We start from the raw sequence: 17,254 nt of genomic DNA, 5'->3' as shown, positions 1-17,254 counted from the left end.
TCGAGGATTAGATTTAACTCCTTGCAGTTGGTGTCTATATTTATCAAGTTATTATTTGTATTACAGTAGCACCTAGAGGCCCCAAATGTGATCAAGGACCCATTGTGCTGAGCTCCAGAGAAATACCTAGAAAGAGAGAGTCCTTGCCCTGAAGAGGTTACAATGCAAATAGACAAAACAGATAAGAGGGAGGGAGGGGAAATGGAAGCACAAAGAAGTGAAGTGACTTGCCCACCATCCTGCAGCAGGTCAGTGACAGAGATAGGAATAGAGTCTGTGTTTCCTGGTAAGGGTGTGTGCCCATTACTGAGGGTGTAATTAGTGGCCCACACTATAATGGGCTCACAGAAGTGACTGGCAGGACTGAATTTGATTACAGGCCTTTCTTCATTGCAAGTCTCCATTTTATTGTCACTTTCTTTGAGGCAACAGATTGATGTGCTTCACTCACTGTTCTGTTCAGCATTTTTTCTGGTAGGTTGGCCTTTCTATTCTCTCATTTGTTTAAAAAATGGAAGTGAAAATAGTTTAACATGTTCTAGCAGAGTCTTCTCCAAGCAACACTAGCTTATGCAGGGTCAATAACGGAGTGGAGAACCTCAGCTGAACCCCAACCCTAAATCTATAGACCTACTAATTCTCCAACCTATACTTTGGGGATTTCCCATGTGTTGCAGATAAGGGGAAAAACAAAACAAATCCTGTCCCAAGTGGTGATCAAATGCTTCCTCTCCACAGTAAGTGACTGTATCTTTCTGTGGAGATGAGAGAGCTATTCAGTCAATGGTGCAGGTGGACTGGCATGTGGTATGTATGTGTGATTTGTGAGGGTTAAAAAGCATGTTCTACTTGGAACATCCAGAAGGATGAAGAAAAGAGAAGATAAATTTAATGGAGAAACCTATAGGAGATGAGAGGATGGGAAGGAGAGATGAGATGATGAGTACAAGAGGAGAGGGATAATCAGGGAAAGAGGATGTGATGGGGCAGGAGGCAGAGGAGACAAGATGAAGGTAAGGATAAGATAGTAAAGAGGGAGTTTTGTCATTGACTTGAATGGGACCAGGATTTCAGCCAGAGAAAATCCAGTCCCCCCAGGAACTGTGCCTCCTATCACTTAAACAAGAACCAATTCAGGCATTAGGAGGTGGCAGGAAAAATACCGAAGTCCTGAATCACCAGAGCTATGGTGGGAAACCTGAAAAAAAATATTGAAATTGTACAGCTCATGGGTATGAGACCTGAAGAAGGTTAAAAGCTTAAAAGAATCAAAAATTGACTAGCATGTGATTATTAAAAAGTTGATGCACATCTTTGCTTGGTTGAAGAAAAAAATCTGATGAATTTTGCCATGCTGAACATAACCTTCAAAAATACAGATTGTCAGGATGAAAAACATAAGTGACAACCCGAGGAGTAAGATACTGAAAACAATTTGAGCACAAGTATCCAACTTGTATAGTGGCCTCATTAGGCAAGGCATTCCTTCCTAGTGATTACTTGGCACTGTTCTTCACAACATAATATTTCCTGGACTTTGTATTGATTTTAACATAGATGGAAAATGGAAGAGCCCAATGATACGATGTGCAAAGGCAGCATTCTCTAGTTAGAACTTTGGACCAGAAATCAGGAGATGTGGGCTTTAGTTCCAGCTCAGCTATCAACTTACTGTGTAGCCTTGAGCAACTCACTTGACTTTGTCTCAGTTTACCTACCTGTAAGAGGGGGATAATACTTACACACCTGTCTGTTTCACAATGGTGTGCCATATTTAATTTGTTAGGCCTCAATTCAGCAAGGTACTTAAGGACATGTGCTTCACTTTAGCCATATGCTTAATTTCCACAGCAGATAAAAAGAGCGAAGAAACAGTTGCAGTTGAAATTAATGTGACTTTAGCATGTGCTTAAGTGCTTTGCTTAAAAAATTGGACTTTAGTCTGTGCTTAAGTACTACATTGAATTTGGGCCCTGATATTTGCAAAGTTCTTTGAACATGCAAACTATATTAAAGCTAATTATTGTTAGTGTTTATGATCTCAAATCTGTATGTTGCCCTTTTTCATAGGATATCAATAGTTTTATAACAATTAAATTGATATGCCAGCGATGTCCCCGAGGATCATTTCATCCAGCACTAAAATGGAGCCACTTCTGGGATGAAATATGGCAACTGTCTAGCAGCACACACCAATGCTACACAACAGTTTTAGAATAGGAAGTATAGATGGTATTTTCCAGTTGAAACTGAAGAGGGAATTTAAGCAGGCAAAATGGAACAGCATGTGCTGAAATTTGGCCTGAATAACTGGTTTGCACCCCTGTTCATACCCACTCAGGTCACTACTAAGTAGCATGTAAAGAATATACTAATTGACTTGAAATAAGCATAGATCCTTGTTTTTAATTTGATTTTCTTCAGCTGCTGGACCTGGTTTTGTGAGCTCTGCAAAGAGGTTCTGAACATCCTGATGACAATTGTCATCACTCTGGAAAACTGTCCATTCAGAATGCAAGGCACTGTGTGCTGTTTTAATGGAAGAAAAACATGATTTACTCGTTAAGTACAATGCCTTATCACAACTGGGCTGTGGTCCCTGGTAGGGGTCTGTAGACACTACCACAATTTAAATAAGTAATAAGTAGGGCTACGATTTTGTCACAAAGGTCACAGAAATCATGAATTTGAATAAAGTCCATGAAATCTTAGAAATGGTTGTGAAAACGCATTTGATTAGGCCCCCAAACCGAATGGTGTTGCAACGTGGTCATGATGTTGCAGCGCCACTCAGGTTTGGCCTGTCTGCCCCCTGTCTCCATCTATGGGGAGGGGGGGAAGAGAAGGGGGACAGACAAGCCAGACATGAGGTTACCTGAGTGGTGCTGTGATCTCGTGCACCTGGTCACAATGCCTGGAGTGGGGAGCTGGGCCTAGCCCTGCAGGACAGGAGCCATTTGCTGCAGTGTAGGCTGACTCTCCAACCCCTTCGCCCAGACCTCACCTTTCAACACCCCCCACTATACTCTTGTGTATGTTAATGTAGAGAAGACTACAATATTTTGTGACCTTCAAGTGGCTTATTGTTTGTCCTGTACCTCTGCCATGAAATATGCTAAACATTTCCATGACAAAATCATAGCCATAGTAATATGTGCTATCTGAACCCAATAACAAAAGTTAATAACAAAAAAAAATCAAGCTTTTCATGAAGAAAATATGAGAATCCCTTGGAAATAACTTGGCTAGGCTTTTAATGGAATATGGGTACTGTTGGTCTTCAAATTTTTTAAAATATCAAAATTAACTTTGAAATATGCCAAATTGAATGTTCTACTCCATGCATCTGATGAAGTTGGTTTTAGCCACCAAAGCTTATGCCCAAATAAATTTGTTAGTCTCTAATGTGCCACAAGGACTCCTCATTGTTTTTGCTGATACAGACTAACACAGCTACCACTCTGAAACCTGAAATATCACTGCAGGTCTCTGAAAAACAGCTGAAATAATGGGGCCGTAGAACTAGACCCTGAAATTCTCCCTATTGAATAGGTCTCTATTATTTTCATAACATCTGTTGTCTTCCATTTTCTGAGCAAAATAAACCAGCTTAGGCTATTTTTTCCCCCTTTGCCCTTTCCCTCTGATTGGAATGGCCAGCAGACATTAAAGACCAACCACATAGACTATTCTCCTTTCAACTTCTGTTAACAGGGGTATTAAAAAGACATTCCCAAATATCAGCTGAAAAACACTAAGTAATAAAATCCGTACTTAAAAGGTGGGTAGGTGTAAATTCCACACGTAAGTCTTTTAATCTAGGAAGCCAGTTGCTTAGAGATCAGTTGTTTTAATGAATTGGGGAGCTGCTGTCACTTTTCAGTCAGTTGGGATTGCCACTTTTTGGAGGATCAAATACTCACATCTGAAGTTTTAAAGTCAAGCTATAGGCCCTGATCCTGCAACGAGAACTGTGTGGGTGACTCTTGTGACCATACGGAGTCCAACAGAAGTCAATGGTATCTGCCTGCATGATTCTCTTGTAGGATCGGGGCCTTAGATTGTGGGGTTTTTTTTAAATGTCTTAAGAACACTGAAGTGTCTGAAGTTTAAGGATCACATTTTCAAAAGTGCTTAGAATAGTAAAACTCCAGTTGACTTTAATTAAAGCAGATTTAGGCCAGTACTTGGGGTGTTTTTGAAAATCCCATCCCCAACTCTTCATATATGTCCTGCTAATGATGAAAGTAATAGTTATTGTCCCAGTTCGAACCTCACATGTATGCACACAACTCTCATTGACTTCAGTAGGAGCTGAGGACTCTTGGCATTTCATAGAGTTGGGTCCACTGTCATTCCCACCCACCTTTTTGTCGTCTTATCTTAAAGACTTTTAGTTTTCTTTTTGAGTGAATTGTAATTTGCTATTCATCAATGTTATTTAAAACATTATCCTCTTAAGAAAATTCTTATTTATATGAAATGAGATCATGGCTTACATCATGAGCAAGAATACTGCAAAAGTCCTTGCTGTTTGAAAAACCCGGTAGCCAAATAACTGACAAGCATGGGAGGAAGCATAGTGTATTAGTTAGAGTGAAACTGAAAATTGGGAATCTGGGGTACTTTGAGTGTGACCTAGGACAAGAAATCTATGGTTCTAATTTTCAGAAGTGCTGAACTCCTACTGAGGTCAATGGGAACTGTGAATGCTCACTCAGCATTTTTGAAATTCAGGTCTGTGCCTATGTTTAACCTCCGTAAAACAGGAAATAAAAAACTCACAATTGCTGAATAAGAGGTATTAATCAGTTAACATTTGTAAAATCTCTGGGGAATTGTTATCTGAAAGACAAAAGGAAGAATGGTTATGTAAACAGCATGGGGCAGGGACTGTTTCTTTGTTATATAGTTCTCAGCTCCTGGAGACCAAGGTCCCATTGTAATTGATAATAATGTATCCTCCATCTTTCTGGAATAAACAAAGGAGGTCTCACTGGAATTTTGTCCCGATTGTAAATAAAATTAGATATTAAAAGATTAAAATGCTGCTTTCTCTTTTTGCTACTGAAACACATTTGCTTATATTAATTCATTTAAAATCTGATGCTGCTATATTTTTCCTGAATTGCAACACTTTTTCTCTCCTTTTGTACTTCTTACTATTCTATATGTTTATTCTGCCTACACATTCCCCAAACTTGCCAGAAATACGCTACTGGATATATTTATTTCTCATAGTAAATTTTCCCAAAAGATAAATTTGCATTAATAATTTTTTTCCATATTCATGGGTGTGAGGGCTTCTTTACACAATTTGGATGGATATTATAAGATAAATCTTATATTCTATTCTAGTGCCTTCTCTGGTTATTTAAGAAAAAGACTCTTGTCTGCAATGACTCATACAGAAACAAGCTTAATAATAATTTCCTACTTTTCTTCCTTCCCCCGCCCCTTCTCTTATAGGTCAGAAATCTGACCAAGAAACCTCTCATTTTAAAGGAGATGAAGATTGCAATGTTAGCTTTTATACTGCTGAATAAATTACTGAAACAAAAAACAAAATGATCAGTCAAGCAGAAAATGCCTTATCATTTAAGTGTCAGTGAGTGTTTCTATGATATTAGACTCAGAACTCAATAACATTCAATATTATTACATTGCGGAAATGTATGAATTTTGCATATCTTAAAGGAAAGCCATGGGAATGTACTGCCCATAATAACTGAATTTCTCTGTTTTCTGATTTTTCTACTGAGACTTGCAGGGGAAAGAGTATCAGATATTTTATCTTGTCCAAAAAAATAAATCCAGTACCTAGTTGGAGAATGAAGGCTATTTGTAAAAGCTTTCCTCCCAGTAGCACATTTTAAATAATCTCATTTTTACTAGTGTCAAAACAACATTGTGAAGTGTTCAGCAGGTATCAACAAATGATTCCTGTTATGGATTGTAATACAAATAAGTTTGATAGCGACCATCTATTTGTGATTCCAGGGCTTGCACACTAAGACTTAGGCCCTAACCTAAAATCCACGGTAGACCATGTAAATCTTTCCATTTAGTTTAAGAGGCTTTGGATCAGGTCCTTGGGGCTCATCTTGACTTCCTATTTTGTGCCACAAAATTGTGAGCACAGTGAGAGGGCACATCGCAAAATCTGGCCCCTTACCTTTCCCCCCCTCTTTTGTAGATTTGTCTGAACATAGGAGTCACCATAATGGATTAGACCAGTGGTTCACTTAGTCCAGTATCCTGTCTGACCATGGCCAGCATCAAATGCTTCAGAGGAATGTATAAGAAATCCCATAGCAGGCAGATATGGGATAATCTGCGTTTTCCTACCATCCCCCCCTAAATATCTTGTCTGAATCCCTTCCAATTTTATGTACATAGTATACTAGATAAAACTGTTCATATGCAGCCAAAATTTATAGCTATGGAACCTGCCTGTGTTTGTATCTGCTGTTTTTACATGATATTGCTCTGTAAAAATGAACTGTGAGCATGCATACATACTTGTGCACACTGCTCATGCATTTGTTGTTCATGGTTTCAACTACTTTAAAATAAGGAAACAGTAAGGATGGGTGAAATCATTGAGTCTAATTTTGATTTCACTTTCAGGATTCAAAAATTTGACCCCAAATCAAATATTAGTGGTAAGAGCAATTTAATTTTTTTGGAAACTTCCTTGACCCAGCACTCCCCACTCCCAATTTTTTCCCCTCGAAAACATTTCTCTGTTTTTGACCCACTTTATTTTTTGTGTTAAGAGACACAATGGAAAAAGTACTCTGATAGAAAAATGATAAATAAAATGGAAGAAGGTAAAATCTGAAAGAGAGATGGTCACCAGGGAACATAAGAAGAGAGAAACTGTGTTTGGGGCGGGGGGGAAGAGGTGTGAGAGAGGTTTTAATGAGGACAAAAATGGTCACCTGTGTATGGTAGCTTAACACTTTCTTTCTTGGTCTTTTTCATGTTATCAGTTGCATGCATGCAACTAGGTGAAATCACAGAAAATGTCCCTCAGTTGATATCATTTGGTTTTTAATGTCCACAGGCATTAAATATGCATAATATGTTAAGTCAACTGACTTTCCTTAATGAGGAAATAAACCAGCATACAGCATGGCAATGGGCTCACTCTGCGTAAAATCTGGAAAAAATCCTGTGTGGGGTGGTAGTGGAATTCCTAGCACATTACATACTCTGTTGCTCAATATTGTTAAACAAGCCTCCACTCAAAGTGCCAGAACTGTTCACCTTTGCTTTGTGGTTCTCACTCATTTACCTCATGCACAAGAACACTCTAATATCAATATCAAGTCTCCCATGAACTGATGGTATAAAGGCCTGTACACAACTTATTGATCCAAAGTCCTGAAGTTAATGGGAGTCTATTGATTTCAGTGAACATTGTTCAGATGCTAACTGAACACAACTAAGTTTTCTTAATTAACCCAGTGCAAGTGTCATAACCACAGAGAAATGGAATCTTCCCATCAATTTTTAATATTCACTGGCTGCATAAAATTCTTGGGCATCTCTCCTCCCTCTTTTTCAGAATAGATGTTGCCCCACAAAAGCCTCATTTACAGGATTCAGGAAAAACTTGCAGAATTTAATGGAATTTAACATCATTTTCCAGATTACAAATTAAGGGTGAAGTTTTGCCTTCACATATAGATTGAGGATTTCTACTGACTTCAATAAGTGTTGCATTTGGACCTGCAAAGGCACAATTTGGTCCTCAAAAGGAGCCTCTTGCTTTTCCACTCTCCTGACTCCAAATTTCCTCTCTTCTATGGTTCTCGCTCTTTCTGTGACACCTTCGTTACTAACTAATGTTGTGACTGGAGGCTGCATGAGTCAGTGGGCAGTGGAGTCAAAAGCCCTAGGTTATATTCCAACCTCTGCCACTGACCTACTAGATGATCTTGGGCAAGGCACTCGTGTGTGTCCCCCTCTGTAAAAGGGTAAATGATGATTACCCTCTTTTTAAAGTGCTTTGAGATTTACAGATGAAAAGTGCTATATGTGAACTGAGTATTATTAATTTAAGAACATAAAAACAGCTATACTAGGTCAGACCAAAGGTCCACCTAGCCCAGTATCCTGTCTTCTGACAGTGGCCAATGCCAGGTGCTTCAGAGGGAAAGAACAGAACAGGGAATCATCAAATGATCCCATCCCCTGTCGCCCATTTAAAGGATATGGATCTAATGCTGCACTACTGAATTCACTGAGGCTGTGGCTACACTTAGCACTTCAAAGTGCTGCCGCGGCAGCGCTTTGAAGCGCTAAGTGTAGTCAAAGCGCCAGCGCTGGGAGAGAGCTCTCCCAGCGCTATCCGTACTCCACCTCCCTGTGGGGAATAACGGACAGCGCTGGGAGCCGCGCTCCCAGCGCTGGGGCTTTGACCACACTGGCGCTTTGCAACGCCGCAATTTGCAGCGCTGGAGAGGGTGTGTTTTCACACCCTGCTGCAGCGCTGCAAATTTGTAAGTGTAGCCAAGCCCTGAGTGTTTTATCAGTGACTGCAGTGGATGCCGGGAGAGTCTTTCTGTGAATATATGAAAGTTGCCTAACTCTTAATACAAGGGATGGATTTCTAGAAGTTCAGCATCTTACATAAATAGCTTTTAGTTTTGTTTTGTGTATGTCCACCGTACTTATGATTTTCAGTTAAAAACCTCTATGTAAAGGTTTACTGTCTGGGCATAGAGCTCATACACTATTTTTAAAACACACACCTGTATTTGTAATTTTTCACTTATAATACTTACTTCAACTTTGTTTACAGTTACAGATTCTTTTTGGTTTGAGTTGGGCAATTTATAATGGTAAATGAATGTGCAGGCTGCAGGGAATAAGCTTTATGCTTCTTGTTCTACTAATAAAAACAAAGAGCTTCAAAGAGAAGTCAAGGGAAATTTGGAAATGTCAAGGGAAATCTGTAAAGCTTTAGGTGTAAACAGAAAACCAAGCAAACCACTTTTCTGACTTATGTCTACAACACAGATTATGAGTGAATATCGCTCCACCAGAGAGTTATAATATATTGACTTCAAATAACTACACAGAGAATAATGCCATGTGGTTTTAGATAATTTTTTCTAGCCAAGTGATCACTTCACAGCATAAGACCATAAAAATGGCCGTACTGGGTCAGACCAAAGGTCCATCTAGACCAGTATCCTGTCTACCGACAGTGGCCAATATCAGGTGCCCCAGAGGGAGTGAACCTAACAGGTAACGATCAAGTGATCTTTCTCCTGCCATCCATCTCTACCCTCTGACAAACAGATGCTAGGGACACCTTTCCTTACCCATCCTGGCTAATAGCCATTAATGAATGGACTTAACCTCCATGAATATATCTAGTTCTCTTTTAAACCCTGTTATAGTTCTAGACTTCACAACCTCCTCAGGCAAGGAGTTCCACAACTTGACTGTGTGCTGTGTAAAGAACTTACTTTTATTTGTTTTAACCTGCTGCCCATTAATTTCAATTGGTGGCCCCTTGTTCTTATATTATGGGAACAAGTAAATAACTTTTCCTTATTCACTGTCTCCACACAACTCATGATTTTATATCCCTCTATCCTATCCCTCCTTAGTCTCCCCTTTTCCAAGCAGAAAAGTCCTACCCTCTTTAATCTCTCCTCGTATGGGACCCATTCCAAACCCCTAATCATTTTAGTTGCCCTTCTTTGAACCTTTTCTAATGCCAGTATCACTTTTTTGAGATGGAGCGACCACATCTGTACGCAGTATTCAAGATGTGGGCATACCATGGATTTATATAAGGGCAATAAGATATTCTCCATCTTATTTGCTATCCTTTTTTTTTTTTGACTGCCGCTGCACACTGCGTGGACATCTTCAGAGAACTAACCACGATGACTCCAAGATCTCTTTCCTGATTAGGTGTAGCTAAATTAGCCCCTAATCTTTGTTTAGATTTCATGTTAATAAAATCAAATAAAGCTGTTGCTGTGTTTTGTTTTTTCCTTTGCCTCTTTTAATAATTATTCCCCACTGCAATGTTAAATGTAGATGTGGAGTCTTAATTGGTTAGTTACAAGAAGATAATCTTTTTTCATTCTCACTGTTGCCTGTTAGTTTAAAGGTATTTTAGCTGAAGGTAGATAATTATCGGTGAGAAGAAAATAACACTTCAGGAGTTCATTTTCCATCTTAGCACTTGGGTCCTCCTTTGAACTCCCCTCACAAAACCCTATTTCCCACTTTGTCACTTCTGCCCCCCACCCCCCTGTCATAAAAGGGTCTCCCTGCATAAAGACTTCAGCCATTGCTTGTTAGCTAAGGGAATTGCTTCTCACAACTGCTCTTCCTGGATGGATAAATTGCATGAGACTTTGCCGAATATGGAAGATGGTTTGGGCACTGAGAATTCGGTCTTTCTGTCTTCCTGGGACTGGAAGAGTAATGCAGGAGCCTATGAGCTGAACCAGATCTCATCCCCTCACAGCTTATCTCCATCTCCTTCCTTTGAATCATATTCTTCTTCCCCTTGCCCAGCTGTGATTGAGATGCCCTACAACAGCAGCAGCAGCGGCAGCCTGATCGGATACAGCTTGATGGATTTTCCTTCCGCGTACTTACCGAATGCTGGACAGGCCAAGGCTCAGAAAGGTACCAAGGCCAGGATGTCAGCCCAGCGCAGAAGGAAAGCCAGTGAGAGAGAGAAGCTCAGGATGAGGACCCTGGCTGATGCTTTACACACCTTGCGCAATTACCTACCTCCTGTCTACAGCCAAAGAGGCCAGCCTCTCACCAAAATACAGACACTGAAATACACCATCAAGTACATCAGTGAACTCACAGACCTGCTGAACAATGTCAAACGGGCATAGACACCCTCCCCCCACCGCCTGAGAAACCTGCCACTGGAACTTTGAGATCCCTCCTAAAGAATCTTTAAAAATATCGACTGGAACTTTGAGCTAGTTCTTCCTTAAAAAAATCCAGAGTGTCTTGAGCAAACGAAGACAGAACAAAAGGAATAGGGATGGATGAGTCGCTGCTGTACATATCTCAGAATGCTCTAAGTTGAAGGGGATGTTTATACTTGTACATTGCTTGAGTTATGGGTTGTTGGGTTGGTTTTTTTTAATGAGCTTCAAAAATATATTAAAATCAGTCTGATTCAATAGTGAGCAAGGCAAATAGATTCTGCTAGGATTTACTCACCACAGTTCTGACCAATCTTCTGTTTAATAAGGACTGATTATGTGGCCAAATCTACTCACTTTAAAAAAAGATAAAAATAAAAAAAAAATCAATGGGTTTAAAGTAAATTCTTAAAAGATGTAAAAAATAATACAAAAATACTAAGCATAATGGCCTGTAGGCACTTTAATATTAGGATTTGGAAGCGCATGTATATTTAGTTCAGGTATTGCTGATAAATCAGGCTATTTATCCACATTTCTAGAATTATGTATCTAAAATGAAGAAACGTGAGTAATTTTAAGAATGTCTTTGAAAACAAATAAAAATATCACTGCTTCATACTGAATATCTTGTATCTCTGACAGAAAAGCATATTCCAGTAATGACTGATTCTTAGATCCATATAGAATCTAATAGAAAATAACCTTTTATAGAATTGTCAGCCTTAGCCTACAAGTTTTCACAGCAGGAATATTAAATTCTATAGAATTTTAAAATGCTATGAAGATATTCTCTCTTAAATTCTATTTGTTTTAATAATTTCTATAGAAATATATTTACTGTACATAGAACCTGAATGGTTAAATTTGTATTACATTCTGTGGGCCTTTTATCAGAGGGCAAGATTAGATCACACCCTCCTCTTTCTCTCCCTCCCTCTTCCCACAACTCAGCTGCCCAGACTCTAAATGTTTAATCTCAGTGAATCACTTCAAGTTACAGAATTGTGCAAGGTTCACACTTTAGGTTCTTTTGAAACCTCAGGTAACTGTAAGGTCTCCATGTCAAAAGATCAGCATTTTCCCGCCGTCAAGAACAGTTAGTTCTCCTTCCTCTATAACCAGGAAACAGTTCAAATCTCAAGTTACTTTGACTTTCAGTGATAGATGCAACACAGGCTACATCATATTATACAGTGAAAAGAAAAGTTTGCATTATATATTTTCCTCCAAATTAATTTAGAAAGACCTTGCTCTGCACTCTGAGGCCAGCAATATGCAACGAGGACTCAAAGAGGAGAAGAACTGGTGCACTGCTGCAATGCAGGTCTGAGCTTGGTGGAGCAGAACAGAGTGGGTTAACCCTTTCTCTGCCCTGAGATATAAGACTTAACCAGGGCTGCACCATTATTCTATATTGAATATAGGGATGTACAGCATACTGTGTGCATGGGGAGGGTGAACAGATGAGTGTCACTATGCTAGATGCATGTTTTGTGTTCTTGAGGGTACATGTTAAATTTAAGCACTAAAGGATTATTACTTTTCTCTTTACCTGTTCTGAGACATTTGGTTGTTTGGGGGCAGGGGAGGTAGAGGGATAAATCTGTCCCTGGAATGTGTTTTTCCAAAGCTAGGCTTGATCTGACACAATGTTATTTTAGCATGGTACGTGCATATCTATAGGTTCAGTATGTCATTCATATAGTGGCTGACATATATATCTGAATTCAATACTGCAGGAAATAGAGTACGTCTCTGACTTCAATAACAAGCCACATTTAAAAGTATTCCATAGGCTCCAAATCTGTTTTAACTCAGCCTAGATTTCCAATCCAACTTGTGTGTTCAGTGAAACAAGCTGAGTGGTCTCAGTTGCATCCTGAGAGAGGAGTAATCACAGCACAAATAAAGAAGACCTATTAGATTATCAAGGCAGAACATAGGCACATATCACACAGAAACCATATACTTCACTAACCATATAAAATTCCTGCATATAAATTTGTACAACTGCTGTACAGTGTCCAGGATATAGCAGGTACAGAGATTGCCATTTCCTGACAAACCCTAAAAGTCAGACTAGATACAATCTTTACTATGATTTTTGATTCATGCCTAGTTCTTTATTCCCCCCCAAACTAAAATAATCAGTAAAACCAGTGTTACTGGAGATAAGGATTGTGATTAGAGCTGCAGAATAGCAGGCAAGAGCATTGGCTCTTATTGCTAGCTCTGCCAGACTCGGGGTGTGACCTTGGTCAGGTCATTTAGCCTCTGGGCCTCAGTTTCCCTCTATGTTAAATGCAGATACTACTACTTAGCTGTTTCACAGGGGCCCTTTAAGCTGTGTTGTTACATAGCACCATATCAGTGGGGGCTGTGTGGGGAAGCACTGCCCCAGGAGGAACGCCTGCAGGTGTCATAAATGTCTTAGACTCAGTGTCTCCCACAGCTCCAGAAAATCCTGCAGCCTAATGTTGCTACACCCTACAGGGCCACCTCTGCTGGGATGAAATGGGAGCAGAACCATGGGCCCATTTGCTGCCTATCCTTCAAGCCCAATCTGGGGTGACTAGTGCCAGTGGCAGCATTAAGCGTTGCACAAGGACCAGTTTTTTTACCAGACCCTACATATGAGCCAAGGTGTCAGGCTGGGCATGCTCCTTCTCAGTGAGAAAGAGCAGGTCTAAGGCACTGTACTGGAACTTAGTCTATCTGGCTGCAGTTCCTGGCTCAGCCATAGACTTCCTGTGGGACCCAGGGTAAGTCACTTAGGCTATGTGTACACTTGGGGGAGGGGCGCTTCCCAGCTTGCAGAGACATACTTGTGCTAACTTTCATTGAGCTAGCACAGGGGTGGGCAAACTATGGCCCGTGGCCATATCCAGCCCATGGGACCGTCCTGCCCGGCCCCCAAGCTCCTGGCCCAGGAGGCTTGCCCCCCGGCGTCTCTCCCCCTCATCCGCAGCCTCAGCTCGCTTGCTCTACCACCGACGCAATGCTCTGGGCAGCAGGGTGTGAGCTCCTGGGGCAGCGCAGCTGCAGAGCCCAGCCTGATCCGGTGCTCTGTGCTGTGTGGTGGCGGCAGCGGCCTGGTAAGGGGGCAGGGGGTGTTGGATAGAGGGCAGGAGAGTTTGGGGTGGTGGTCGGGGGCAGGGGCGTGGATGGTGGTGGTGGGGGAAATGGGTTGAATGGGGGCAGGGGTCCAGGGAGGCTGTCAGGAAGGAGGGGGGGGGTTGGATGGACTGGCAGGGAGCAGTCAGGGGCAGGGGTTCTGGGGGCAGTCAGGGGATGGGGAGAAGGGGTGGTTGGATGGGGCAGGGGTCCCAGGGGGGCCGTCAGGAATGAGAGGAGGGGTTGGATGGGGCAGTGGGGGTCCAGGGGCAGTCAGGGGACAAAGAGCGGGTGTGTGTGGATGGTGGTCGGGGTGAAACAGGAGGTTGAATGGGGGCAGGGGTTCTTGGGGGGCAGTCAAGAAGGAGGGGGGTTGGATGGACTGGCAGGGGGCAGTCAGCGGGTGTGTGTGGATGGGGCAGGGGTCCCAGAGGGGCCATCAGGGAACAGGGGGGTTTGGATGGGGCAGGAGTCCAAGGGAACAGATAGGAGGTGGGGGCCAGGCCACAACCCCCTCCCCTAACCGGCCCGCCATACAGTTTACAAAACCTCAGGCCAAAAAGTTTGCCCATCCCTGAGCTAGCATGTCAAAAATAGAAGTGTCACTGTGGTAGCTTGGGCAGCAGTACAGTTTAGCTGCCCCAAGTGCAAAAATGTCTGGCCCCCATGGTTACATACTTGGGTGGCTAGTCCATGCTGCCACTCACTACTTCCTGGACGACTATTTTTAGTGAGATAGTTTGCTGAGCACTAGCCCCAGTATGCCTCTGCCAGCTGGGACTCACAGCTCTAAGTGTGGACATAGCCGAAGGATGGGATCTTAGACTTAGGCACAGTAATGCTGAGCATCTTGGTGCCTAACAGGGCTGCCAGTGAACAGGAAGTGCTGGGAGGGAGGGGAGGAACTAGGCTGCCGGTGGGTGCTAAACATCCACAAAAATATTTCTGTGGGTGCTTCAGTCCTGGAGCACCCATGGAGTCAACACCTATGGGGAGATGCTTAGCACACAACCCTCTCTTGGAGATAGGTACCTACAACCAGGTTGCAGGGAGATGCCTATGTCACTTGAGCACACCACAAACAGAAACCTGACACCTGCAGTTAGGCAGCTAAGCCCCTTTGAGGAGAAGGGGAAGGAAGAAGGAGAAGGAGCTGCCCATTGTATGATTTTAAGCCCAGTGGTTAGAGAATTCACCTGGGATAGGGGAGAGCAAGGTTCAAGTCCTCCCCTCTCTGCCAGAGGAGGAGGAAAGGATTTGAATGGGGGTTCCTTGACTTTTTAGGATTGCACGCTAACCACTGAGCTCGGGGATATTTTTATGTGGGGGTCCCTCAGTCTTGCTTCTTGAAGCACTTGCACAAATTTTTGGACTGACCAAGTTCTTTTCCCTGTGTCTCACAAACCAGAATCATGAGTGGACTTTTCCTACTTTCAGCTAATTATTTTTTTACTCTGTATAGTTTATTAATAATGTTATAATTAGACTGCAGTGGGCAGCACACCGCTCATGTACATGAGGAGGCTGGTCAGTCCATTTCAGTTATCAGTGGAGAGTGGTTTCTCAATTCATTACTACATTGCAGGAAGTGGGACCCATTCCCTATCCCCAGCCAGCAGGGAAAATATGCTACTACTTTAATTGTGATCTTTTCTTTATATGTATGAGGGACTGACCTTCAGTGGATAGAGCAAAGTAGCTAAAGGCAGAACTTTGACTTTCTGTTGCCAGCTCTCCCCTTGACAATGTGTTTTGGCAACTCAATTTCTTTACTTCAGTTTACCTATGTATAAAACAGTTATAATACTATTACACTCACAGCTGTGTGGAGAGACTGATGGAATTAGCATGTGTAATGTATTTTGCAATTCTAAGCTGAAAGGCTGTGTGTGAGCATGTAACAAACTGCTCTGGTTATACAGCTGGGCTACATGTAACTGTGCTTTTAAAGAGGATAATCCCCAACCTAGACAAAGCCATGGGGCTGCAGCATATTCCCTGGCCGCGGGTGTGTGTGCTATTTCATTAGAGCAACAGCCACCACTACTCCATGGACCTTGAGTAGGAGTCCCAGTCAGAGGGCCCTTTCCTCCAACACTGTAGCCCAGTCAAAGCTGGTTTACCATCTCCAGTTATCTAAGGTACTTATATTGCCCCCATGCCAATAGTATCTGAGCACCTCTGTATTTAACATCACTTTTGTGGGATAGGTAATTCTAGTATTTTCATTAGAGCTGGAAACAGACCTTACCCAAGGTCACACTGTAATTCTGTAGTGGAGCAGGGAATTTATCCCAGGTCTTCTAAAGCCTGGGCTAGTACCCTACTGTCCCCATGTATAGACCGAGGGGAAGCAAAGGGGGAAGGAGAGGACATTTAGCTGCTTCCCACCCCCTTTTAATTTTGCAATATTTGGTTGCAGTTCAGTGCTAAATACCAAAAATCCCTAATACTGTAAACCTTTCTTTTTAAAAAAACCCAAGATATGGCTCATTTTGAAAGGTTTACCCTAATCTAAATTCAGTGTTAATGGACATTAAACTAAACATGAGAAATAGTGAGACAATAGGTCCAGCCATGAGCTGAAATTACAAAACTTAACAAACTTACTGGAGTTTATTTCAAGTGGTAATAACTGTGATACATTTCTGCTAATGTCTCTATTTTCTTATCAAAATAGTCACTAGATTTCTCTTTTCACTTGGTCTTTTATCATTCACCTGTTGAAATGTGCAGTAGACATTAAGCATAAACAATGAAGACTGATCTCCTTTCAAACTTGTGTTAACAGGGGGTATAAAAATAACATCCCAACAACCAGTGGGAAAAGTATGTGGTCATAAAATGGCCACTTAAAAGGCAGGTAGGTGTTGATTCAACACTTGTGAGGTTTCTTGTTGTTTTTAAAATTTAAAACTAGGCAGGCAGTTCCTGAATTTTAATTTAAACAGGCACCTCTGTGGTGGAGAGGAGGTTGTTTAATACAATTTTCCTTATAAAGAGATTTACTGTTTTTTAAAATAAACTTTTGTTCTGTATGCACAAGGTTTTCCAGCTGTCTACAACCAAGGGTGAATCTTAATGCAGCTGAGTTAATGGGAGTTTTATTACAAAACCACTACTGAACAGGGCTGGAGGTAGGAAGTAGGTTTTATTTTAATTCACATGAAGACAAACTTGTCCAATTTTACCCTCAAACCTACATTTTT

The 17,254-nt window shown here is 41.6% G+C and overlaps 1 protein-coding gene across 1 annotated transcript; it reads left to right on the top strand.

Annotated features, from left to right (window-relative positions):
* Positions 1-10,370: 10,370 nt before the first annotated feature.
* Positions 10,371-10,889, top strand: MSGN1 (mesogenin 1). Its single transcript, XM_045008886.1, has one exon. The coding sequence runs from the start codon at positions 10,371-10,373 to the stop codon at positions 10,887-10,889; it is 519 nt and encodes a 172-aa protein (XP_044864821.1).
* The last annotated feature ends 6,365 nt before the right edge of the window (positions 10,890-17,254 follow it).

Source organism: Mauremys mutica, chromosome 3 (assembly GCF_020497125.1).
Source record: "Mauremys mutica isolate MM-2020 ecotype Southern chromosome 3, ASM2049712v1, whole genome shotgun sequence".
Taxonomy (NCBI): Eukaryota; Metazoa; Chordata; order Testudines; family Geoemydidae; genus Mauremys; species Mauremys mutica.
The sequence above is the reverse complement of the archived record's forward strand: the minus strand, read 5'-3'. Positions and strand labels throughout refer to the sequence as shown.

Bases quoted from the DNA above. Each gene is read 5' to 3' on its own strand.
- MSGN1 (XM_045008886.1), top strand. From the start codon at position 10,371: ATGGATAAATTGCATGAGACTTTGCCGAATATGGAAGATGGTTTGGGC.